Source organism: Nyctereutes procyonoides, unplaced genomic scaffold, assembly GCF_905146905.1.
Source record: "Nyctereutes procyonoides isolate TBG_1078 unplaced genomic scaffold, NYPRO_anot_genome, whole genome shotgun sequence".
Lineage (NCBI taxonomy): Eukaryota > Metazoa > Chordata > Mammalia > Carnivora > Canidae > Nyctereutes > Nyctereutes procyonoides.
The window spans coordinates 4,033,382-4,059,394 of record NW_026575028.1 but is presented as its reverse complement, the minus strand read 5'-3'; the positions used below and the strand labels follow the sequence as shown (position 1 = coordinate 4,059,394).

The following is a 26,013-nucleotide window of genomic DNA, read 5'->3' as shown; positions in this document are numbered from 1 at the left end:
CCAGGTTTTAAGTCCACTGATTGTAAGAACTGAGGAAATGTGGCCTCTCTGGTTTTCAAAGCCAAATGTTACAGGGATTTGTCCTCCCCGTGTGGGCTCCCTAATGTGATAGTCTGTTTCTCTCCCCTCTCTGTGCCCATGAATCCCTCCTTCCCAAGGACAGTCCCCCAGGGCAATTAGTTCCTACTTCTTTCCCCTTCCTACTCTCTTTGATGTGGCCTCTTCTCTACATCTAGTTGTGGAGTTTGTTCTGCCAGGCTTTCAGTCATTTTCTGGGTTATTTACACTGATGTGAGTGTTATCTAGTTGTATCTGTGAGATGAGGCGAGCCATATTCCCAGCAGTCCTCTAAAATACATTCTAGGAAGAAGCATATCTTCTTCTAAGCACATTCCTTTAGCTGCCTCTTATACATTTTAGGATGTTGTACTTTCAGTATTATTCAGTTCAGAATATTTTGTAATTTTTCTTGTGACTTCCTCTTTGGCCAATGGATTATTTACAAGTGTGTTGTTTAATTTCCAGATGTTTGGAAAATTTTCTATTCTCTTATAGTCATTGATTTCTGGTTGAATTCCTTGATGGTCAAAGAACATACATTTTTATGATTTCAGGTTTTTTTTAGATAGGAAACTTTTTTTTTCCCTAGAAACATCTTGCTTATTTATTACCTAACTAATACCACAAGAACCAGTAATTTGAGTTGACATATTGTAAAGTACAGATCAGGCCCCAGAGCTCAATCATATGCACTGTTAAACCTTGCTAATTATACATTTATGTAATAAGGTCATTCATGCAAGATGTATTCTTTAGAATGTATTCTGTTGGAGCTCTGGAGAAGTGTATTATGGAAACACCTGTTAGGAGCCATAAAATTGCTTAAGAATACCTGGCATTCACTTAGCTTCTTCCATTTTGGTATTGTTAGTGCATTACACATAAATCAAAATAGGTCTACTTCATTTTAGTATAAATCCCCCTCTCCATTCCACCACATAGAGTTTTTGTTTGCAATCCTGCAGCATAGCTATAGACTAATTTTATAGTATTTAGCAATTCAAAGATATTAAGAAATATCAATTTGTTTGATAAGTTTGAAAGGTGAAGTATTCTTTTTATTATATCCCACAGTATCTTTCTCCTTTGAAATTTCCAAATGGTGCTCCTCTGATTAGAACATAGTATTTCTGGGAGGCTGATTTCAGGTTTTTTTTTTTGAAGTTTTTATTTAAATTCCAGTTAGTTAACATACAGTGTAGTATTAGTTTCAGGTGTACAACGTAGTGATTCAACACTTTCATGCGACACCCAGTGCTCATCACAGCAAGTGCATTCCTAAATCCTCATCACCTATTTTACTCATTCCCCTCCTTCCTCCCCTCCAGTAATCATCAGTGTGTTTCTTGGTTTGTCTCCCTTTCTCTTTTCCCCTCTTTGTCATTTGTTTTGTTTTATAAATTCCACATAAAAAATTAAATTTTAAATTTTAAAAATTCCACATATGAGTGAAATTATATGGTATTTGTCTTTTTTGACTGACTTATTTCACTTAGCCTAATACTCCCTAGCTCCATTCATGTTGTTGCAAATGGAAAGATTTCATTTACAATAGAAAGAATAAAAAGGATATGATCATCTCAATAGACACATAAAAAGCATATGACAAAGTACAACATCCATTCATGTTAAAAACTCTCAACATAGTAGAATTAGAGAGAACATATCTCACCATAAAATAGGCCATATATGAAAACCCACAGCTAAAATACTCAATGGTGAAAAACTGAGAGCTTTTTCCCTAAGGGCAGGAACAAGACAAGGATATCCACTCTCACTACATTTATTCAACATAGTATTGGAAGTCCTAGCTATAGCAATCAGAAAGGAAAAAATAATAATAAAAGGGATCCAAATTGGTAAGAAAGAAGTAAAGCTTTTACTATTTGCAGATGACATGATATTATAAATAGAAAACTCTAAAGATCCTACCAACAAACCCCTACTAGAATGAATGAATGAATGAATGAATGAATTCAGTAAAGTACAGGATGCAAAATTAATATGCAGAAATCTGTTGCATTTTTATAGACTAATAATGAAGTAGGAGAAAGAGAAATTAAGAAAACAATCTCATTTACAATTGCAGAAAAAATAATAAAATACCTAGGAATCAACTTAATCAAGGAAGTAAAAACTATAAAACATTGATGAAAGAAAGTAATTTCATTTCTTGATGTCATTAAACATTCCAACACTACAACTGATTGGTTTATCTCTTAATTCTCTTGATCTATAGATTGCCTTTCCATCAGTTTTTTTCCTTGAAATGTATTTGTTGATGAAATTTAGTTATTCTCTAAATTTTCCACATTCTGGATTGTGCTGATTATATACTTTTGGGGCTACTCAACAAATTCCTCTGTCCAAATCTTTTCTATAAGTTGCTAGATCTAGAATCTGTTAGATTTTAATTCTAATTATTAGACCTAGATCATGAATCCAATCAATTTTTGGCAAGATTACTTCACAAGCAGCCATATCTTCTTCCACCAAGAGACACACGATGTCTGGTTGTCTCCTTGTGGTGTTCAGAGCTCTTGATGATCACTGCTTAGATTCATTAATGCATTAGTAGCTGAAAACTAATGATATTCTTTTTTAAAAAGACCTTGTTATTGCGATATGACTTGCTAAACTAAAGTATACAAATCTTAGGTGTAGGGGATCCCTGGGTGGCGCAGCGGTTTGGCGCCTGCCTTTGGCTCAGGGCGCGATCCTGGAGACGCCGGATCGAATCCCACGTCGGGCTCCTGGTGCATGGAGCCTGCTTCTCCCTCTGCCTGTGTCTCTGCCTCTCTCTCTGTGTGTGCCTATCATAAATTAAATAAAATAAAAATTATAAAAAAAACAAATCTTAGGTGTATACTTAGACACATTTTTACATATGTGTACATCTATATAAATACCATTAGATCAGGATATACAACATTTTCAATACTCCAAAAGTTCCTCTTTCACTGAATAACCACTGATAACCAGTATTCTGACTTCTATCACCATGGATTAGTTTAGCTTGTTCTTAAACTTCACATACATGAAATTTTATAGTATGTACTTTTCTGTGTCTGTATTATTTCACTTCAATATTTTATCTGTGAGATTCACCCATGTAGTTACATGAAGCATCAGATCATTTTTATTGCTATTTAGTATTCCATTGAATGAATATACCTCTACTTATTTTTGCAAAATTGTGACATTGTAATTCTGTCATTCCTTATTCATTTTTACCTGGAATTCTTCTATAAAGAGAAGTTTCCTTTATAAGCTATTTGGTCACTTTGAAGTATAATTCACATAAGGACAAACTAAATGCTGGATCATCTCCTTTTATCATTTGTCAAAGTAATGAAGTATTTCACAGGATTCTTCAAAGATGACTAGTGAGGGGGAGTGCCTGGGTGGCTCAGTCAGTTAAGTGTCTGCCTTTGGCTCAGGTCATGATCCCAGGGTCCTGGGATTGAGCCCCACATCAGGCTTCTCCCTCTCCCTCTGCTGCTCCCCCTGCCTGTGCTTTCTCTCTCTCTCACTGTCAAATAAATAAATAAAATCTGGGGGAAAAAAGATAACTAGAGAGGATTATTTCTCTAGTATCATTTGAATTTAACATAAGTTTTGAAATGCTTTATAGGTTTTTTTTCAATTACAACTATTATTCTTATTGATGCTTAAATTGTCTCATCTTTGGTCAATGGGAGCCTCTTCAGGTTGGCTCCTGAATCCCTCTAACATGACTCCCATAGTCTCCCATAGCTTCCTTGCTCTCCAGTACAATACTGTATATATTTCTTGTCTTAGTCCTGAACAAACTGTCCAAGGAGCAATGATTTCTCTTAGTGAAAAATGGTCTTTAGAGACCATAGTCTTGGCACTGGGAGATATCATTAGAGTCTGGCTGCAAGGAAGACTTGCAGACCTCCCACTAGAAAACCTCATATCTTCAGGAAGAATGTGTTTTCTTATCGATGCAGCATTAGTATCCTTTTCCATGGGTTGTAGATTTTTTTATCTGCTGCTCTTCTTTGTTTCCAATTACAAATTGCTGTTTAGTCCCATCATTGTCAGATTGATCACTGTAGATTGATATATAGCAATGCATCTTTGGATCAGTGGTATTTAGGGCCCATAATTTACCAATGTTGAGACCCTTACACATTGCATTTCAAATAGGAATTATCCATAATTATATTTCTCAAGCATATTTGTATATAATTGAGCCAGGAATCTGTGAATACAGTGATTCTTTTTTGTTATCACCAGGTTCTCTTTCTATTGAAGCATGGGAAAACATTAGTAGGGGAACACTGAGGTGGGTTGACCCTTTGAAATGAATTATAGTCAATATAATTTGAGAGCCACTGCTTTAATTTGAAAGAAGGAGGTACTAATTGAGGATGTTTCTAGCACCTAGATAAGGCAAAATTGGGGGCTGGGGGAATGAAGGCTTCTGATGTCAGAGCCATATATAACCTGTTTGCAGACAAAAGAAGTCCTATCCTCAGAAGTCTTGTCTTGATCCTTTGCAGAAGTCAGGTTTGGGTTACATGTCTATCCTCTGGAATACTGCTGAGCAGACCCCTTACCTCATTCTGTTCTTCCTTTAGCTTCTGGACACATGGCTGAATTCCCAGAAGGACAATGAGAGGGAACGGGCCATGTGGTGTACTGCCCGTATTCTTGGCTTCACTGCAAAAATGAACAACTTTGGAGTGAGTAGGAGCCTGCCCTGGAGCCTGGGCCCTCATCCCTACCCTTACCCCAAACTTCACATATTACCTAGCCTCAATTACTCATCCTTCTCCTCTATTTCCTCAGCTCCATCCTCTATTTTTCTCTTGTGCATCCCATATTCTCTCTTTTCTCCCTTGGTCTTTTTCCCTACTCACCAATTCAATTCCATTTCGCTTGGTTCAGTTGGATTCCATCCATCTCATCAAGCAGTTACTGAACACTCACTTTGTGTCAGGCACCATGGTAGGTGTTACAGTGGATATATGACCAAGGCAATTTCCTGTCTTCATGGATCTTTACAGTCCACTGGGGAGAGAGGCATGCATAGAACAAACATAAGTAGAAGGTGATAATGAATGTACAAGCCAAATGTAGTAGGAATAAAAGATCAAAACAGAAATGAAGTACTAGTAGAGAGAAAGCTTCATAGAGGAGGGGACATTTGAGCTAGGCTTGAAGAATGAGTGCAGTGTCGAGAGGTAAACAAGAGGGACAGTGTAAAGTCATTCCAAAACTATGATCCCACAAGTTTTTAATAGCTACAACTCACCTGTCTAATTCCATTCCCATTAACCTCACCTAGTCTCACCTCTCATATCTATCATGCATCCCCTCCTCCTCTCTTCTTGTTTTAACTCAGCCTAAGGGAGCGGCTGGGATAACTTGTGACTTCCAGCTGTCCTCCCCAGATGGATATCGAGTTCAGTCGGTTGGGACGTTTAGTAAGGCTGTTGGCTCTACGCTGCCAGGACCCAGTGGACAACATTTGCTTCCTGTCTGCGCAGGCTGTCTACAGCCTCTACTGTATCCTCCTGCTGCAAAAACGTAGGGAGAATCTCTTCTTTTCACTTCTGCTCCAGCTTCCTGCCTAGGTTTGGTCATTCCCTCATATGCTGTCCTGGAAGAGTGAGAGCTAAGAAGTTATCTAAGTACCTAACTTCCAATGAGGAACCTGCCCCTAGACCTCTGTGTATATTCCTGGGACAAAACAGCTACTCTGAAAACAGTTCTTTTGAATTAGTTTCTCCTCCTCTGGCTGAGCCCTATAGTCTGATCTCACTCTGTCTCTGCTCTAAGGCAGGCAATGTGGGGGTTCCTTTGGCATTAGCTCTCACCATTCCTTATCTTACACCCCATTTTTCTACTCGCTTCCCCACGGGATATACATCTCCCCAAGCTGACTTAGTTCAGTGGGTGGTTTGGGTTGGGCATATGGGAAAGTGGGCAACCTAAGACCTCTTCTGAGTGTCTGAGGGGTGGCGTCGGATGTTTTTGTTTCAGAGATGGGAAGGAAAAAACAGGGCTTATGGGAAGAAGAAGGCAAGAATGAAGTCTATAGTGCCAACGTGTTCTATAACAACACCTTTGAGATTGCCAAGGTGAGAAGGCAGGGCCAGAGACAAAGTGGGAAGAGACTAGGCCTTTCACCCATGTCATATTATAGAATCCTAGGGTGGGATTCCTTTATCCTGTCTTCTTTCCCATTCCATAGCTGCATGTGAATATTTTCTTTGGGGAATTTTTTCCACATGCTACTGCATACTTCTCCTTAAGCATCATGGGTCCTGATTCTGCTTTCTTACCTGTCCCCCCAGAAGCATTTGCTTCATGCTAATGATGCTTTGTGAGCAATGTGTAGATTCAGCCCATGCTTCAAAGATATGTTACTAAGGATCTTGGTCTCAGCCCTTCTGTCCCAGCACTCTGCCTCTGCAGCCTCTGACCTGCGAGCCCCTCAGTGCATCTGAGGTCAGTATCTTCTCCCTCCCAACCCCAAAGATTCTGTTCCCAGTGAAAGGGTCCTTTTGGAGCTAGGCAGACAGCACAGGCCTAAGACCAAAGGACATCACATTCCCAAGAGAGGCTCTCTCCACATACCCTAACCAGGAAGGATGGCACAGGCTATCTCAAGCAGAAGCCCCCATGTGCAGGCAGCTTGACACCACCGTATTGTAGGCATTTGCAGAGTACTTCACCCAGATGCAGCTCACCACCCTGGTGCTGACAGCCATGGAGGGCCTGACTGACAGCAGGGCCAAGGTGTCTCTGGCAGCAGCCCAGCTGATGAGTGCTGTCATGAAAGAGCGGGGCCGAGACATGATAAAGGTAATGTGGTACTGTAGTGGGAGCTCTGCCCTGCACACCAGGAGCCTGGGCTCTCTCCTGGCTCTATTCACAACCAGCTGAAGAGTCTTGGGAAGTCCCTCTCCTATGAAGGCTTTCATTCACTCACTTCTAAAACGTAGGCTTGGGCTAGATTTTCTCTGTGATCCCAATGATCTCTGACACTTGTGTAATCAATCCTAAGCTCAGAACAGCAGTGCCTTCTATGGGGGGAGGGGGCTGGTTCCTCAGTTAACAACCACCACAGGCAGAAGTGTAAGCAGCTGTGGGACCTCATAGCCAAAGCCCAAGGAAGCATTGTAGGGGGGGCTTCAAACTGATTCCCGGGGGGTGTCAAGGGACTTAGATTTCTGTGAAGGGTAAGGCTATGGATTGCAAGCCAGCAACCTCATGAAATGACTGACCTCTGAGTAAATTTTCTTTCAAGATATATGTTATCCACATTTCCCACTTCACTGAAAAATTCTTTTAAATGAGGCCACATAGGGTAATTCTTTGGGGTGGCCACCACCCTTTTTATGTGCGGCATGTGTTCTCCAGACCTTCCTCTCTCTGAATCCCCTGATGCCCATTGCCTTCACTCATTTATGTGACTTGCCTGGTTTAGATACCAGAAATGGAAGGCCTTTTCTGAGGGTGTCCTTGAGGTATTACAACAAAATGGATTTCCCAGAGACCCATATATCAGTAATCTGAGGGCCAGATGAGAGTCCTATGGTACCCTCACATCCAATGCCAACTGTTTCTGCATTTTCTTGGGTTGAAAGTTGATCTCAGTGGGTAGAGGAAGCCCTGAAGTGTCTCCAGGGCTTTTGCCTTCCTTCCTAGAGTCTCTTGTGTCTCTCAAGTAACCTCGGAGTGACTCTCTGAACTTTGGGCTATGGGCAGGCCTTTGTTAGAGTGGGCCTTGGTGAGTTTCAGGGGTTTCTTTTGTGACCTCTGCTGGTCTGGCCTCTGGCACCCTAGAATTCTGCCTTAAGAGAATCACTGGCAGGATTACAAGTAGCCCCTTGAGTCTGGGAGGTTGGCAGATAGGGAAGGGAAGGGAAGGAAGCAAGGGGATAATCACTGGGACTCTTGTGGCTCTTCCCTGTAGATTGAGGAAGTTGTGGAGGGGATTCTGGAACGGCTCAACTCACAACTGGAGCCCAACACAAAGGAGGAGACTGTGCGGGCCATGTGCTTGCTGGCCGGCAACAACACTCACACTGTCGTGCCTATGCTGCTCAACAAGACCCTGCCTTGGGATAGGTACCTCTCCTATGGCCTGGGAACACTTTCTCCAGCCCAGCAAACCCTTCCCTCTCTCAGCCCAAGCCCAACACAAAAATCACTGCACAGGGATGCTTTCTCTTGGACACCAATCAAACTTCACCACTGTGTTCTCTGGTCAAGTTTAGACCCTGAGAACTGGCCCTTCATAGGCACAAGACCAGACTAGTCCTAGGAGCTTAGTCATCAGAGCCCATGACATAGCTGTCCTTGGGTCCTGCAGAACCAATCTGGCCCTGTGGAAAGCATTTGGCAACCAGCGAGAGACCACAATCAGTGTCCTGCAGCTGCTCATTGGCATCCTAGAAAGACTCCACTCCAAAGAGGAAACTAAGGAGATGGCCTTCCAGCCGGTGGCGGTCAGCATGAGCTGGGATGGGGGTGGGTGGGTAGGACTTACTCTCTGGGACTTGAGTGTAGAGTTGAAGGTCAAAGGCTATAGAGTGGGAGCAGGTCTTAGAGAGGAGCAATCACTGATACTGTACATTCGAAGGGTGCCTGGGTGACTCAGTCAGTTGAGCGTCTGGCTCTTGATTTCAGTTCAGGTCCTGGTCTCAGGGTCATGAGGCTGAGCCCCACGTTGGGCTCTGCACTCTGCAGGGAGTCTGCTTGGGATTCTCTCTCTCCCTCCCTCTCAGCCCCTCCTCCTGCTCATGCTCATTCTCTCTCTCTCTCACTCAAATAAATAGATAAATCTTTTTTAAAAATGCTATACTTTTGATTTGCACTTTAACCCTTTTTTTCCACCTGTATACCTAAGAACTACATGATGTAGAGAGAACAGGGGTTGATCCCATTTTATGGACAAGGAAACTGATGTTTAGAGCTAAGCAACTTTCTCTGTCTCCTGATTCTAGGGCTTGCATTCCTTTTTTCCAGGGCCTGGGGTATGGCATGAGGGTTGGAAGCAGAAGAGGTTTGGTTGCTAGGAGTGGACAAAGTAGTCCCCAAATCATTTTCTGCTAAAAAGTTAGAGTTGCTTCCCATTCTGTTTTTGATGTCAGGTGAGTGAAGAGAAAGCAGATTGCATGTGTGCAATCTCATTTCCCTAAGGAAGAGTGGTGGGCTTTCAGTCTTTGCGTGCTTCTTACAAGCCTGAGTCAGAGTGAGCTGTGCCCTTTGGGCAGTAATGGGGAAGGCAGGGTAGGACTCAGTGCATGGCCCATGGGACTATCTTATGTCTTCCCCCACTGTCTCCCAGGTGACATGTGCTTTGTATGAGATGCTGTCAGGGTCCCTGTGCCAGGAAGCTGTCCAGGAGCTCTACCCTCGGCTTTTGCTGGCTATACTGTGTCATCTCTACTGGGTGATTGAGCAAAATGTCCCTCAGAAGATGGTGGTCTACAGCAAGGAGGGGGGCCCAGGTAGCAAGAGCAAGCCCTTTGACCCCACTAGGTAAGCCTAACCCCCTCATGATGTATAGCTGAGACTAGCCAATTCCAGAGGGCCCTGGATGACCCATGTGCTAGAATATTCTCACATATTTTCAAGCTTCTCATTTCTCTTCTTGCATGCATGCTTTGGCTGATTCACGTTTGTAACTGCACATGAAGAGATTCAAGTAGATTGTAGGTGGCAGGGTAAGCCCACATCTATATCAGTCTTTCCATGCAGTTGTGGCCGTTTGAGTCTCATTGACCTCTTGCTTGGCTTTGTCACTAGCTCTTGAACATGTCATGGCTGGGATTCCATTTTATTTTCTTGAAAAGGGATTAGACTCCTGAATGTGTGGTTATCGTACTTTTTTCTTTCTTTTTTTTTTTTAAACCTCAGGACATTTATTTATTTTTTTTATTTTTATTTTTTTTAGGACATTCTATTTAAATGGAATCTTATGGGGACGCCTGGGTGGCTCAGTGGTTGAGTGTCTGCCTTTGACTCAGGGTGTGATCCCGGAGTCCCAGGATCAAGTCCCACATCAGGGCTTCCCGCATGGAGCCTGCTTCTCCCTCTGCCTATGTCTCTGCCTCTCTCTCTCTCTCTGTGTGTGTCTCTCATGAATAAATAATCTTTTCAAACAAACAAACAAATAAATAAATGGAATCTTACATAAAACAAAAACAAAACCAATAAGCAGAGACATTATGATTAGATGGGTGCAGAGGTGAAGAGATATCCTAACCCCATTCTGTGCCCCCAAGAGCATATATGGAAAACTACAGCACTGAGATCCCTCTATCGTCTTTTTCATAGGACTCTGTGGTTGGATGAGGGCCAGGGTTGAAGGATTGGATGGGTAACTGGAAATGGGCTTCACAGATCCATGGATTTTTGTCAGCAGGAAAGCAGAACACAGTTACCAGAGCAGGTAACTGTCTCCTGGCTTCCCAGCACAGGATGCAAATGAGGGCATAATGCATTGTCCATCCTTTTGTCCCTTTCTTTTCACAAACCCAACGGTGGTGACCTTCAGTTGTGCCCTGGAGGTAGTAAAGTTGGTGTTCTCAGCCGCTGCGTATGATGGAGTGGTGGTCTATGGAGATCAGCATTGTTGCTGGGACCTTCTGTCCTGCCCCAGATTTTACTACATAGGGATCATGAACCTGACAAGGTGAGGCTATTTCCCCAGTAACCTTGGCACCACTCTAGTCCCCTTGCCTCAGTTTCCCAAGTCCCAGCCTTCAGCTGTCCCTTCCCCACCTCTCAGCCCCCTGGTCTCCTGATTCCTCAGCCCTTGTGTCTTCCCTGTTTCATGCACACTGGCCCTTGCCACCTCCACCCCAGCAACTCTTGGCTTCCTGTGTTCCACCCCAGTGGCATTGTGAAGACCTGTGAACCTGCCATGCTGCACCGAATCCTCAACCTTGTCAGAAGCCTCCTCTATAGCTCCAGCTATCATTGGAAAATCCTGGCCAGGGCCTTCTATGCACAGGTGAAGCCTGGGGAAAGGTCCACAGCCTGAACCATTCATTTCCTGGGCTGAGGAACATTTAACAGAAATGTTAACTAGCCCCCAAAAGAGGAAAGAATAAGACTAAGCCTTTTAAAGTGGGGTTCCTTTCTCTGGCACTTCAAGTGCCTGGTTAAAGGAGGCAGGAAAGCCTGAGAAGGGGGCCAGTAACTCAACCTCCAGAATGATCCATGGATCCTAGCATCTGATTCAAAATTCAAACCTTATCAGCATTATCCTCTATCCTTCTATTAGGATATCATCTCTCATTACCTTACCTGGTCTCCACTCCAGGTGTACAAATCTGCCACTGTTTTCAACTGCACATACTCCTTACCTGCGTATGTGACCTGAGGGAGGGCAGAGGAGGGTACTGGGTACTCATAAGGTTTTCCCCATCCATAGCTGTAGTCTCCTTATACCCACAGCTCCTCTGGCACCGATCAGTGGCTCAGACCCTGGGGCAAGACTTTTTGGTCAATCTAATCAAGTGGGTCAAAGAGCCCAACCTCATTATGAAGGAAGTTGGGCTTCGCGGAATCAGTAACCTGGCACTGCACCCAGGACAAGTAAGAGTGGGGAGGAGCAAATGGGAATCAAATGTTAGTCCCTGAAGCATTTAATTTACCTTCCTTGGGACTCTTGGTTACCTTGGGTTTAGCATGTTCCCCAACCTCTCATTCTAGGGCAGCACAACATCTAGTTTGTAGACTTATATAGACTGGCCATCAGGCCTTCCAAACCCCATGAGCACCAGCCTTCTACTCCCCGGGCACATCCAGCCCCTGGATTGCACATTTCTGTTTCTTAGCCACCCTCTGTTTTCTCAAAGCCTTGTCCCCAGAGTGTTGCATGATCTCCAGGTGGTGAGTGATATCTGCCTTCTTCCAAACAGGCAGAATCTCTGAAGGGCCAGGTTCCATTCTTGAAAGACTTGCTGAAGAATGAGGCACGAGTGACAGTGCAGGCAGTAAAGAGCCTACGGAACATCATCTGTCATGGGAAGGGAGAGGACATCAAGGTGGTCTTTTGCAGCATCTCCAAGCAACTTTGTCCACTCATCAATGATGTATGGGCCTAACTCCCTAGGATCAGTTGGGAACAGTATGGGCTAAGGCTGAAGAGGAATCTTGGAAACTGAGTGGAGGGTACTGGGGCAGGGCTCTGGGACTGCAGTGGAAGGCTGAAGTCCTGGAGGGGCAGCATAAAGGAGACTTGGCTACTTGAAGCCATGCATAGGATTGTCCCCAGTGCATTCCCTATTACAGACAGACCTAGAACACACTCATCTACCTACTCTCTCACCAGGAGCCACTGAAGGAAAAAAAAAATGGCACGCTGCTATGACAGCAGTGCTCTTCACTACAGAAAAGTGGGGAGAGAACTCACAACTCTACCCTGCTCTCAGACAACATAGGGACCCCAGCCTGCTAGCAACCTTGCCAAAAGGACCCAAAGGCTCAGGAATCTCAACTGCCTAGAGCAATACCAATCCACTCCACTTCTTAGCCTCCCTACAGATCATAGAATTTTAGAGCTGAAAGAGACTTGACAGCAGACATGCATGCTTTCAATGCTCCTGTTCTGGCTTCTATAAGTCTTTAATTTTTGAATCTTGGATTTGAATTAGTTTTGTATTGGCCTCATATTCTGTGAGCCTGGACACACTACAATGGCAGGGTCAATGTCTAACTCATGTATGTTTTTATTTTTTTATAAAGATTTTATTTATTTACTTGAGGGGGGAGGGGCAGAGGGAGAAAAAGAAAGAGAATATTAAGCAGACTCCTCTCTGAGCACCCAGATGGACTCAGGTTCAACTGAGTCCTGATCCCAACCCTGATTGAGATCATGGCCTGAGCCAAAATCAAGAGTCAGATGCTTAACTGACTGAGCCACCCAGGTGCTCCCTAATTCATCTATTTTTACATGTTTTAAAACCATGTATACTTAACAAAGCCTAAAGAAATATCTTTATCCTCCACCCAAACAATATAAGGACCTTAGAATGCTTTAACTCTGGAGCACCTGGGTGGCTCAATCCATTGAGCATCTAACTCTTGGTTTTAGCTCCAGTCATGATTTCAGGGTTGTGGGATCATGCCCTATGTCTGACTCCATGCTCAGTGGGGAGTCGGCTTGAGATTCTCTCTTTCTCTCTCTCTCTGCTCTTCCCCCTACTCCTACGCTCTCTCTCTCAAATAAATAAATAAATAAATAAATAAATAAATAAATAAATAAATAAATCTTAAAAAAAAAAAGAAAATGATTTAACTCTAATGACACCCTCCCATATTATAGGTTAACATTGTCTGGGATTTTAGTTCCACAGTTTCTTAAAATCCCCAGATTTGGTCTTTATGTCATTATTACCAGCATCATCCTTTTTATTGTTTTATACAGTCAATACTTGTTTTGATTTACCCAAATGTGTACAAATGTCTTTACCTTCCTTTCTTCTCACAGCTCACTCCTCCATTTCAGATTCATTTTTTGTTTTTTGTTCTTCCTTTATGGTTTCTTCTACAAGGGTTTGTTAATAGGAAATACTCTCAATCTTTGTCTGGAAATGCCTTTATTTTGTCTCACATATGTCTTTAGCTTTGAGTAGTTTAGGAGGTGTTGGCATGGATTACCTTGGGTTTAGCCTGGTTGGGGTTCACTGAGTTTCTTGAAATCTCTGTGTCTATGTCTTTCACCAAACTTGGAAAGTTTTTAATCATTATTTCTTCCAAGTTTTTTCAGCACTGTACTTTACTCCTTTTCTTTTAGGAATCTGATGATACAAATGTTTAGGCATTTATTGTTGTCCCATAGCTCCCAAGATTTTGTTCATTTTCAATCATTTTTTCTTTTTTCTTTTTTTTTGTTCAGACTGGATACTTTTTGTAGTTATGCCTTCAAGTTCACTGTCTCTTTCCTCTGACATCTGTTTTGCCAACAAATGTACCCAGTATTGTATTTCTCAGTTCTAATGTTTCTTTTTGATATATTGTTTCTTTGATGGAAATTTTTATTTCTGTATTTATTTCAAGAGTATTCATTGTTACTTTTTTGAGCTTTGGGTCTTTACATGCTGAGTAATTTTAGACTGTATCATGACATTATAAATATTAAGTTGTATGACTCTGGGTATCACTTAAATCCTATGGAGAATGTTGATATTATTGTATTAGCAGGCAACTGACCTGTTTAACTTCAGGCTGCAAGTTCTGGCTAGCCTTCTTGTGTGGGCTGTGATTTCACTGTCAGTTTTGAACTCATAGTCTTTGCTATTCTGAGTTTGTGCCATCCAGTGGCCAAGCCTAGGATCTGAACCATTATCTCTTCTGTAGTTCAGTTTTCAAAGTCAATGGTATGTGGAGTGAGCACAGGAGTTCATAAACAACTTTACAGGGTCACTTTCCCTAGCTCCGCCCTCTCTGTGACTTCCTTGGTTTTACAGTTCTTTGTGGCTCCCTTTTACCAGTTGTCTTGGGAAAAAAAAGCTGGTATTTTAGTTACTCTGCAATGTCAGGCACTTCTGTGAACTGTGCCCACAACGGGGCCAAGTGGCATGAGGGCAGAGGAGCTAAGCAGGGAGCCTAATGCTGGGCTCAATCCCAGGACCCTGGGATCATGATCTGAGCCCAAGGCAGATGCTTAACCAACTGAGCCACCCAGGCATCCCTGTGGTTTTAACTTTAATTCTAATCCTGCATGCTCTTTGTCTTTCAGGGATACTCTAGTTTTCTCTGGTGGGGAGATACCATCTACTTCAGACCCATTGGATTTAAAAAATATATATTTCTACTATTTCTTTCAGGGATTTGGGGCAGGAAGGGATAACTGAAGCAATAGTCAATCATTGATCTTGAGCTAATCTGCCTGTGATAATTTTTAGTTAAAAGTACTAATACATTGAATCATGTCTCCATTTGGTTATTATGTTCACTGAGCAAAAAGTAAGAATGTATACATCCAATTTGTTAAATTGTCCGCTTCCCAAATCCTAAAATTTCAGCAACTATCTATGTCTCTGTTATTTGTTATTATGCCTAGCTCATGATAGCTACTCAGTAAACATTTGTTCAATTAATATATAATATACTCTTTTTATGATCATTGTTAATTAGTACAAACTAATATAAATTAAGCAATTTTATTCACAGCATAATGAGGATGTGGATAAAATAACTATATGTATTTTTTAAAATCTGGCATTCCTGAGCTAAATCCTTAGGAGAGAATTAAGTTAGAAGCTGTAGGTATGGTCCAGAGCAGATCTGAAGCTATAGTCTTGATTTCCCTAGCTCTGTGCCTTAATGAAGGGACTTGTTAGCTCTGGGGCTCTAAAGAGAACCACTCAGATACACAAACCATGTTGCCTTTACATTATGAAACACAATGGCGTTAGTGTACTTTGGACATGGAAGTGAGATGTGGGAGTATGGAAGCCAGGCCAGGCAGGGCCAGAGGGAAACCACAGCCGCCTCAGCTCCAATTTGCTCTTCATGGCAGGAGAGGGACCAGGTGAAGATCTCGGCCACCTCTGCCCTGAGCCACATGTTGCGTCACATTGACAAATTCAAGCCTAGGCTTACCACCCGAAGAGAGATCTACACTTTTCTAGTCCCGCTGCTACTTAGCATTCAGGATAACAACACTGAAGTAGTCAAGGTACTGGTGACCTCTGTGCTACCAACCTCAGCCTGATTCATCCATCCCTCTTTGTGCTAGAGCATAGCCTTTCGCTTTTTCATGAGACCAGCCTTGGCTGTACATTTTACATCCACTTCCTCATTGTCATCCTCCAGACTGGCTCTGAGCACTTTTACCTTCTCTCAGATGCCGTTGACTTTATCTTGATATGGTTCTGCTCTTGGAAATTATTTACATCCCATGTCATGAACAGGGTCCCATGTTGCGTCTAATCCCAGCTATGAACCCTCAACCAAGCCCCTTGGAAGGAAGCCAGCTTCGTGGTCTTCCACGAAGACCATTGGAGTGAGCCTTTGGGGATTTCCTTCTCTCCATCCTGTAGGCCTGTGGAAGGGCCCTGACAGAGTGGACTAATGTGATTGGCTGGTCATCACTCACCCAGACATTCCGGCATACCACCCTCAGTGATCACATCCAGGTATTGGAAGAAACGTGCAAGTACCTGGTGAGTGAGAGTCTCTGAGAAGTCAGGCCACAATACTTATGTTAGGGACTCAAAGGCAGGCTAAGAGACTAATGAGAGGAGGGTTGACAGAGGATACGTTCTTTCCAGTCCTTGATTCGCATTCTCAGTTATCAGCAAACTCTGAGAATGCACATTCATGTGTCCCAGTCTCTGCTTTCAGAGGCTAGGAAGGTCATGTGAGCATAGTAGATGGCAATGGGACAGAGATTTTCTGGTTACAGTTGGTAGGAAAAGATGTAGGCAGGAGTCATCAGGGCTTTAGTCAGTAGTCATGGTGTTAAGAGTCTGTGGCCCCTACGAAGTTGAGAACAGGGCAGGATCAGGAATCCTTGCTGAAAAGTAAGTAAGGGCTATACAAGTAGGTTAGAAACCAACAGACATTAGTAATTTTTTTATTATGGATTTTAATGCTTATTGCCTTCCACAGATAGGAGCCTTTTACAGTTTACAGAACACTTCCACATCCATTATTCATTGGAGCCTTACAGTTATATAAAGGAGGTTGAATAGGTTTCATTTCAGCTGTTACAGATGAGAAAACTGAAGCCAGTGTTAGGACCAGGATTCAACCCTGGGTCTCCTGGCTCCACATGAATTATCTCTTCCCCATGTTGGTGTGAAGGAGCAAAATTCTCTTTGTGAACTTCCGGCTAGGTCTACCCTGTTGCTGGGGTGGGGGTGTCTGCAGCTATAGGTTCAAGCATTTTCAGCTGGCTGAAGACAGAACAGTGCTGCTTGTGGACACAGTAAGAGGGTTAGTAGTGTTCCCAAGACCCCTCACCCCAGGTTCTGATCAGCACTACCCCCCTTCTTTGGCTTCACAGGTGAACACAAGCAAAACACAGCTTGTGGGCGATTTACTGTTCCAGAGCTTTGGCTTCCTGAAGAGCTCTCAGTCCTTTCTAAGGGCAGCTGCCATCAACTTCATAGGTAAGATGCTTCTTCTAGCAACCCCCCGCCCTTCTCTTCAGCAGAAGAGCCCTCCTTGACCTTCTGCAAGGGCTAAGCCAGAACCATGGTACCACGAGGCGGGTCACCTCCTTCCCTAGCTCTAACCTGTTTAGAGAGGTTGTCCCGAGACCAGCCTTAAAGTCTGTGTTAGAAAGGCCAGAGGAGGAAGCGAAGGCTATGTGCCTCGGCCCCACTCAGTGTGGGTCCACCCACACTGTCTGCACTCTGCTTTGTGGAAAAGAGAACCATATACATTTGAGAGGGTGAAAGCTATGGATTTTCAAAAATATTTTTGTTTTAAACTAGAATAGTAGCACAGTATATATTGTTAGAAAACCTAAAAAATTCTGATTGGCAAAAAGAGGAAAAGAAATAATGCCAGAAATTCTACCATTTGGCTTTAACCACTGCTAACATTCTAGAATTTTCCCCTGAGAATTTACGACACACACATACACACACACACACACAGTCATTTTAAAAACCATGAAGTTTGGTATACTGTTGTTTTCTCTTGCTGTATCACAAATACATGCCATTATGTGCCTTTCAGCATTGCTTTTAATCCACTTATGGGTAGACTTATGGAACTATTTAACCCTTGCTTTTGAATATTGAGACTGTTATTTTTTTTTTAAAGTAAGCCACTTTATCTTTTGCTTTTATAAGCAGGCATGTAGTGGTTAAATCTCTACATGCCATCATGATTATTTTAAGATAAATTTCTTAATAAGTAGAATTGCTAGGCCCAAAGAGTATGCAAAATTTAAAGGATTTTCGTGTTCAAACTGCCCTCTAAAAAAGTTTGAATCATGGGTCACCTGGGTGGCAGAGTCAGATGAGCATCCAACTCTTGGTTTTGGTTCAGGTCTGATCTCAGGGTTGTGAGATTGAGCTCCACGCTCAGCATGAAGTCTGCTTGTGTTTCTCTCTCCTTCTGCCCCTCTCCCTTGCATGCTCTCTCTTTCTGAAATAAATAAAATAAATCTTAAAAAAAGGTTTGAGAGACACCTGGGTGGCTCAGTGGCTGAGCATCTGCCTTTGGCTCGGGTCATGGTCCCAGGTTCTGGGATGGAGTCCTGTACTGGGTTGCCTGCAGGGAGCCTACTTCTCCCTCTGCCTGTGTCTCTGCCTCTCTCTATGTCGCTCATGAATAAATAAAATCTTAAAAAAAAAGTTTGAATTGTTTTCCATTGTTACTAGTACTACATGCAAGTATCCATTTTGCAGATATTTGCCAACCCTGTGTAATATTTTAAAAATCATTACCAATTTGATAACAAAAAGAGTAGTTTTGTTGTTCTGATTAATATTTTTTTTTATCAGAAGTGAGGTTAAATATTTTTTCCTATGTTTATTGGCAATGCATATTTTAGTTTTGCAAATTAATTGCCTCAAGCCCTTTGTCCATTTTTCTCTTGGTGTGGGAACCCCATGGAGTTTGACACCCTGGGTTCATGCCCTACCTGTCACCTGCCAACAACATTTTTCTGGGTCACAGCTGCTCCAAGGGTTGTTCTTTCACCAGAACACTGACACATAGTCTATAAGGCATCTCATAGAAACACTTACTGCTAGAACTGGTTTACAAGCTTCCTTGTTTGCTACAGAGGGGGTAATGGTGGCCCAAAAGTTCAGGAATTCTAGAGTGACTTTATATCTGTCCTATCTTCAGCATTAACAGTTAAGAAGCTAAACATGAATCAAATACATGAGGATGACGTGGAGCTATTACAGAATGGTGAGTCTGCGCCTTGTACCTGAGTTCTGGGCATGGGGCATGGGGCAAGAGAGAAAGGAGGAGCAGGGAATTCCTTAAGAACATGTTTTGTTATTTCAAATAAAGCATATTTTTACTATTATAAGTGTTATATAAAATATTATATATATATATAATATATATATATAAAAGTAGAAAATAGGGCACCTGCCTTGATCAGTAGGAGGAAGGTGTGACCTTGTGATCTTTGGGTCATGACTTTGGGTGTAGAGATCACTTTAAAAAATAAAATCTTAAAAAAATAAATAAAAGTAGAAAATGGGGAGAAGTAGGAGGAAGATAATGAGTTGTCCATTGTCATGCTGGTTAGAGGAAAAACAGAGCTAACAGAAATGTTCTAGGCAGTCAGCATTTATCATGTGTGGTCAACTGCTAGCACTAAAATGGTGTTCAAGGGAGACACACCCTGTCCCCTGAAGAATTTGGAGTTTTGTCTTCTTTTTTATTGTAGTAAAATATTTTAAAATGAATTTGTATTTACAGAAGAAATACATGAATATATTCTGTTTGCAAAAAAATAGAAATATTACTGATAAGGATAAAGTTTTAGTTTTTATGGTAAAGTTCTATTCACCCCCAAGTCTGGCCTCTCTCCTCACTTCCCCTGTCTATTTGCTATGTAGTCCTGTATTCTTTTGTTGTGTACACATAGAATATATATGTTATATAATATATGATAAATTATTATATATCATAGATATTTAGATATAGATATATACAGTTTCTACAACTTGCTTTTTTCCTCACTTAGTATATTGGTACATACAGATCTGCAGAAAGCTTGTAACACTTGGTAGATTATTATTTAAATCCCTTCCAATTTTTTGCTACCATGATGCTACCATGAACATTCTTATATACATCTCCTTGTATAGAGGTGTAAGTGTTTCTTTAGGCTAGTTACCAGAAAGTAGACTTTTTAGAAAAAAAAAATTAAATTTAAATTTAATTAATGTGTATTGTATTATTATTTTTAGAGGTAGACTTTAGTGATTCATCAGTTGCTCATGACATCACTGTGCCCTCCTTGATGCCCATCACCCAGTTACCCCATCCTCCCACCCACCTTCCCTCCAGGACCCTCAGTTTGTTCCCTAGAGTTAAGAATCTCTTATGATTTGCTTTCCTCTCTGTTTTCCTTTTTATTTTTCCTTCCCTTCCCCTATGTTCATTTGTTTTATTTCTTAAATTCCACAGGTGGTGAAATCATATATTTGTCCAGAAAGTAGACTTTACTCTGCATGTTGAGCTTAACAGGGTTTAACATAAAACAGTATTTTCACCTTCCTTCCAGTGTTGATGTGAATTCCAATCGCCACCCCTCCCACTTTACAGGCTTTTGTTGGCGAATATTTTAGTCTTCTTTTTTTTACCCAGCATTTAGATACTATTATTGTTGCTTTATACAGTATAGATTTATGTGCAGTGTTATGCGCTCTGCATTGCTTTTTGTATCTCTGACCATCCTTCATTTTTCTTCATCCTGAAGTACACTTTCTAGAAGTTTCTTTAGTGCTAGTATCTTAATGTTATGTTCTCTTGGTTTTTGTTTGTCTGTAATGACTTTTTTTACTAGTAGCTTTACTAGTGACACAATTATTATTACTTTTTAAAGATTATATATATATATTTTTAGAGTAATCTGATACCCAACCTAGGACTCAAACTCACAACCCTGAGATCGAGAGTCACATGCTCTCCGAACTGAGCCAGCCAGGGGTTCCTACTAGTGATACAATTCTAGACCAACATTTTCTTTCTTGGCACTTTGGATACCATACTATTGTCTTCTGGTTTTCTTTGTTGCTAAAAAAAAAAAAAAAAAAAAAAAGCCTGCTGTCCTTCTAATTTTTGTTCCTTTGCCAGTAACCTAGCCCTTTTCTCTGGCAGTTTTAAGATTTTTCTTTTCCTTTTTAGCATTCTTTAAAAGCCTAGAAAATAGTATAATAACCCCCTGCCCTCCTACCCTCCAGCAGGGTTACTTTGTTTTCTCTATTTCTCTCCCTGTACCCCTCCCTGCCACATTATTCTGAACGAAACCTCCGACTTTGTATGATTCATTTGTAAATATTTTTTACATGATATTCTTTTTAATATTAAAACATTCAGGGGTGCCTGACTGGCTCAGTCAGTAGAGCATGCCTTCTACAATCTTGGGATTGTGAGTTCGAGCCCCACGTTAGAGGCGAGATTACTTTCAAAAAAATAAAACTTAAAAAAAATTAAATTTTAATTTATTAAGGGGATCCCTGGGTGGCTCAGTGGTTTAGCACCTGCCTTTGGCCCAGGGCGCAATCCTGGAGGCCCAGGATTGAGTCCTGAATCGGGCTTCCGGCATGGAGCCTGCTTCTCCCTCTGCCTGTGTCTCTGCCTCTCTCTCTCTCATAAATAAATAAATATTTTTAAAAAATAAATTTTAATTTATTAAAACATTAAAACATGTCTCAATAATAGATGTGTTTTGAAGTAGAATGCATATTATTCATGAATTTTTAAGATAAAAGAGATTCTAAGGATTTGTAGACTATATGGGACTTGAGGTAACTCATCCAGACTCCTGAAGTTACCCATTTATTTTCTTCTGCCTCTGAAGTTAGGGTTACTTTAGAGAAGCATTTTCTCATCCTGGTCTATAATCCTCTAATTTCGTAGGCTGAGTCATTTGTCCAAGATCACAGAAGCGAATTACTAGGAGATCTAAAGCTAGACTTTCCACTTCAGGGACTTTGCACTAACTCATGCTCACTCCATGGTCCTTTAATTTTATCAAAGTCATGAGAAAGAGGGAATGGGAATCAAGGGTGTGCAAAAGAAGAGCTGATATTGCCAATATATATTAGAAGATAAATTTTACCTCATCCTCAAAACCCTTTGGTCCCTAAACTAGCCAAACAGCCACATCTATGTTTGCTATAGGAGGTACTTCTGCTCTTGCTCTCAAGTAAATGAGTTTCTTAATTATTGAAAACCTCCTGTATAACAGCTATTCTTCTAAGAAGCACTGGGATACTGCAGCAAACAAAACTGATGTGTCTTCCCCACCCCATGCAGCACTCCTCCCAGTGGGGAAGGGGAGGGGCCCTAGCAAGTGCATATATGTGAATAGGCACCATGGAGAAAGTGAGGCAAGGCCAGGGGTCAGAGGATGGAGGGCAGAGGAGAGGCACCTCTCTGAGAAGGGGAACTGGAGCAGAGACCCAGAGGCAGTGAGGGTGTGAACCATCTGACTGAGGGAAGAGCACTTGGCACGTTCAAGGAAGAAGTCAATGTGGTTGGCATGAGGCAAGCAAAAGGAAGAGCAGGAGATGAGTTCAGAGAATCACAGTGGAGCCAGATTCATGCTTGGCTTTTCCACCATGGTGAAGATTTAAGATGTTGCTGTGGGTGGTAGGGGTACTTCATGAAACACAGTTCATAACTCCTCTAAGGGGGAGGTGGGCTTGCAATAGGTGGTGCATGTGTGATTCATTCCAGTGCCGAATAGAAATGACATTTGAATGATTTGTTTTTCACTATCTTCCATGCCACAGTTTGCTTCCTTTGATACAGAGACCAAATGGAAAGAATGTTGGTTTTTGTAGTCCTGCCCTGGATGCCGGTCCTTTTGTGTATAAGAGTGGCTACGTGGGCAGCCTGGGTGGCTCAGCAGTTTAGTGCCGACTTCAGCCCAGGGCCTGATCCTAGAGACCTGGGATCGAGTCCTGCGTCGGGCTCCCTGCATGGAACCTGCTTCTCCTTCTTCCTGTGTCTCTGCCTTTCTTTCTCTGTGTTTCTCTCATGAATAAATAAATAAAATCTTAAAGATAAAGAAGAGTGGCCATGTATGTCAGAAAGACCTGGCATGAGGGCCATAGCTTTGCTTTTAAAGTTCTGGACCTTCACATGTTTGTCCTCAGGGACTTGCCTTCTGGTTGGAGCCCCCTTCCTTTCCTGGCACCTGCTACAAGCTAATATGCTGGATATGCTGCCTTTGAAGGAATGGTAGCTTCATATTTCAGAGGAAATGCCCAGCAGACAACTAGAGATAGACATAAATCCTTTATGATTTATTACAGCTTTTTGTCTTGAGAAGAAAAAGTGGTGAAGTAAATGACTTTTAAGGGTCCTTTCTTCCAAGTCAGTGTGTAATGAACATGGTCTCCAGTGTCAGCTGGCCAGGTCTGCAATACTAGCTGTCTCCATAATGAGCCCTGTGAACTTGGGCAAGTCACTGCTGCTGGGCTTCAGTTTCTTCATCTGTATCATGAGGATATTGTTTAAGTATCTGATACAAATGCATGTAAAGTGGGGTGCTCTGCTTGCCACAGAGGTGTCCCACAGAAGCTTTGCATTGAGTTGATGCAGGCTTCTGAGTGAAGATGGGGCAAGGTGCCCAAAGTGACAGGTAGGGAATGTGCTTAGTGCTCTGGTCAAGGAAGAATGAATTTGTTAGCTGCTGTGGAGAGTAGCCGGGCTCTCTCCGGCTCTCCAGTGACTAGCTGGCAGCATCTGTCCTCTTAGGGTTCTAACCCTGGCTTCTGACCTTGACATTTTGTGCCTCTGTTGTCTTCTTGTTTTTTACAACTGAAATCTCTACTGGGTAGTAGACCCCTCCTCCTGGCGACTGGAGTATTTTAGGGAAAGTATTCTAGAATGAAATAGACTCCTCAGTATACCAGAGAATTCACCTTGCCTTCCTCATCCCATCCAGCCTCCAAGAAAGATTGCCTAGGATTGCCTAGACAGGAGGAACTTTTTCTCAAAGAAAGTCATTCCAGTTACATTTTAAACCCATATCCAGTGCCCTACGAGCCTTGTGGTCAAGAAACGGTTCTTCTCTGGATTTACACGTGTTGTGTAGCTGATGCTCATGTCTTTGTTCTGTTCCAAGCAAGTATAAATGAGATCAACACGAAGCTGTAGACTTTGGTGGGCTTGAAGGCCCTTTTGAGGCAAGATTCTTCCTGTTTATCTTTTAGATGCTAAGCAATTTTCTGTCTCCATCCTTCTGTTCCCACCTGAATCTAAGCCCCAGCTGGATGGTTTTAACAACCCCCTCACCTGCTGTTTCTCTACACCTCTCTACACAGAGGCCAGATTCTCTTTGAAATGTGTACACTGAATCATGTCACCCCTGGCTTAAAACCCTTCACTAGCTTTCTGCGGTTCCCTTACCCTTGGGACAAAGGGACACAGGCCCTGAGTTGGCTTCAGACTATTTCTTTACCCTAAGCTTAGAGTACCTCACCCCTCACTAGAAGCTGTAGTCACACTGGTTACTTTCTACACTGTGAAGAGGTACCCTCTCCCTGACCTTTGGGAATGCTTCTGCCCCTGTTATGTGGCTTCCTACATGTTAGCTCACATGTCACCTTCTCTGACAGGCATTCTCTGACTGGCCTATCTAGAGATCCTTTCCGGTTACTCACCACCATAATCTGCTAAATTTCCTTCTTTGTACTTTATTTATGTTTACTTGTTTGCTTTGTCTTTTCTCTCCTAGAATGTTAAGTTCTTGAGGGTGGGGAGTATATCTTGTTCACCACTGCATCCCAGCACCTAGCATAGTGGCTGGGGACAGTTAGTGCCTGATAATCACTGTTGAATGAATTAATGATTATTTATAACAGTGAAAAATCGCAAACAACCTAATTATTCACTAATAAAGAGCTCATCAAAGACATTATGATAGAGTCACGTGATTAGATATTATATTGCACAGAGGAAAATTTTATGGGAAGAAAAAACTGAATCTTATTTTTGTAAAAAAAAAAAAAAGTGTCCATATTCAGTATTAAAAAAATACTGCAGGTGAGCCTGGCTGGCTCAGTCAGTAGAGCATGAGACTCTTGATCTCGGGGTTGTGAGTCTGAGCCCCACATTGGGCATAGAGATTACTTAAAAATGTATATACTGGTATGAAATTTCGATTGGTATGAAAATATTAATAGTATTATTTCAGGTGGATAAGTTATTTTTCTTTGTTTCCTGTTAAAAGAATGATTTCTATGTAAACATTTTTCTAGAGTAAAACAAGTATTACTTTTATAGTGACAACGATTATTCTAAATGAAGTTATATAATAATAATCTGGTATGTGAGGTAGAGAATAATGGGGTTTGGGTAGATGGTCCTTGGAGATCAAGAGTCTGAGTTGACCTCCTTTCTGGTTTCAGCTATTGGAAATCTGAGGAATGATCCTGTGGAGTCTATCCAGTCTTTGGTCAATACTACTCTGAAAAAAATTGATGAATATATTAACTTCAGGTCTATCTCTACTTCCAGGATGAGCCAGATAAGCAATAACATCCTCAAAGTCACTGGCATAAAAAACCCAGAAAGAAAGAAACGACTGTTTAGGAGTGTCAAACGAGAAACAGATGATGATGATAATCAGAAAATCTGGAGCTGGCTTCAAAGCCCTCTAAATTCATTGCGCAACCGGTACAGTGGTAGGGTGAAAGATATTCCACACAAATTAGGCAATTCAGATAAGTAGTCAACAGGGTCACAGGTCCCGACATCTGAAAGTCCACCTACAGAAGCTGGGCCTGCTGCCAAATAAGTTGCTTCTAATTACTCTGGAACTAAAGCCTTTTCCATTTGTTTTTCCAGATGTCAGTACTTTGTCCCAGTAGCTCTCCTACCTTAGTCCAACCAGATGGGCTACTTTGGATTAAACTCAAGGAGGTGGTTTTGATCTTATCAGACTCAGTATGTTTCTTGTCCTTTCTCTCCCTACAGGATTATTGGCTATCAGCATATTCATTGTCAATAAAGCTTATTTTCTCATTCCAAGACAAGATGACTTTCATCTTAGCTTTTGGGGATTGGGAATAAACCTGAGTGACAGGGCCAGCTCTGAAGTATCTCCTTCAGGTAAAGTTTCAAATGATAAGAGGGAGGGTAGCAGAACAGCATGGCACCTAGTTTCCAACCTTTTTTTTCTCTCACTTCCACACACGTTGGATGAAATTCTCAGGCCTGATACACTACATGGCACATTCAGATTTCAGGCTGGAGCAGAAGAAGGTGGGTGTAAACAATGGGTGGCAA

General features: G+C 41.9%; 1 protein-coding gene across 3 annotated transcripts in view; it reads left to right on the top strand.

The window, feature by feature from the left end:
• Nucleotides 1-25,760, top strand: part of LOC129503389 (maestro heat-like repeat-containing protein family member 1) — a 54,192-nt gene extending 28,432 nt beyond the window's left edge. For 2 of the 3 annotated variants that reach the window (XM_055315414.1, XM_055315416.1), the window contains 17 exons: nt 4,668-4,772; nt 5,484-5,619; nt 6,076-6,173; nt 6,481-6,543; nt 6,751-6,900; nt 8,015-8,169; nt 8,414-8,549; nt 9,392-9,585; nt 10,604-10,741; nt 10,945-11,062; nt 11,509-11,649; nt 11,976-12,149; nt 15,581-15,739; nt 16,104-16,226; nt 17,072-17,177; nt 18,874-18,939; nt 25,134-25,760. In XM_055315414.1, the coding sequence (XP_055171389.1) occupies nt 4,668-4,772; nt 5,484-5,619; nt 6,076-6,173; nt 6,481-6,543; nt 6,751-6,900; nt 8,015-8,169; nt 8,414-8,549; nt 9,392-9,585; nt 10,604-10,741; nt 10,945-11,062; nt 11,509-11,649; nt 11,976-12,149; nt 15,581-15,739; nt 16,104-16,226; nt 17,072-17,177; nt 18,874-18,939; nt 25,134-25,456 (2,385 nt within the window). In that variant the 3' untranslated portion in view covers nt 25,457-25,760. Of the gene's footprint in view, nt 1-4,667; nt 4,773-5,483; nt 5,620-6,075; nt 6,174-6,480; nt 6,544-6,750; nt 6,901-8,014; nt 8,170-8,413; nt 8,550-9,391; nt 9,586-10,603; nt 10,742-10,944; nt 11,063-11,508; nt 11,650-11,975; nt 12,150-15,580; nt 15,740-16,103; nt 16,227-17,071; nt 17,178-18,873; nt 18,940-22,508; nt 25,111-25,133 lie in introns of those variants that run through there. The other variant, XM_055315415.1, reaches the window with a different exon arrangement.
• The last annotated feature ends 253 nt before the right edge of the window (nt 25,761-26,013 follow it).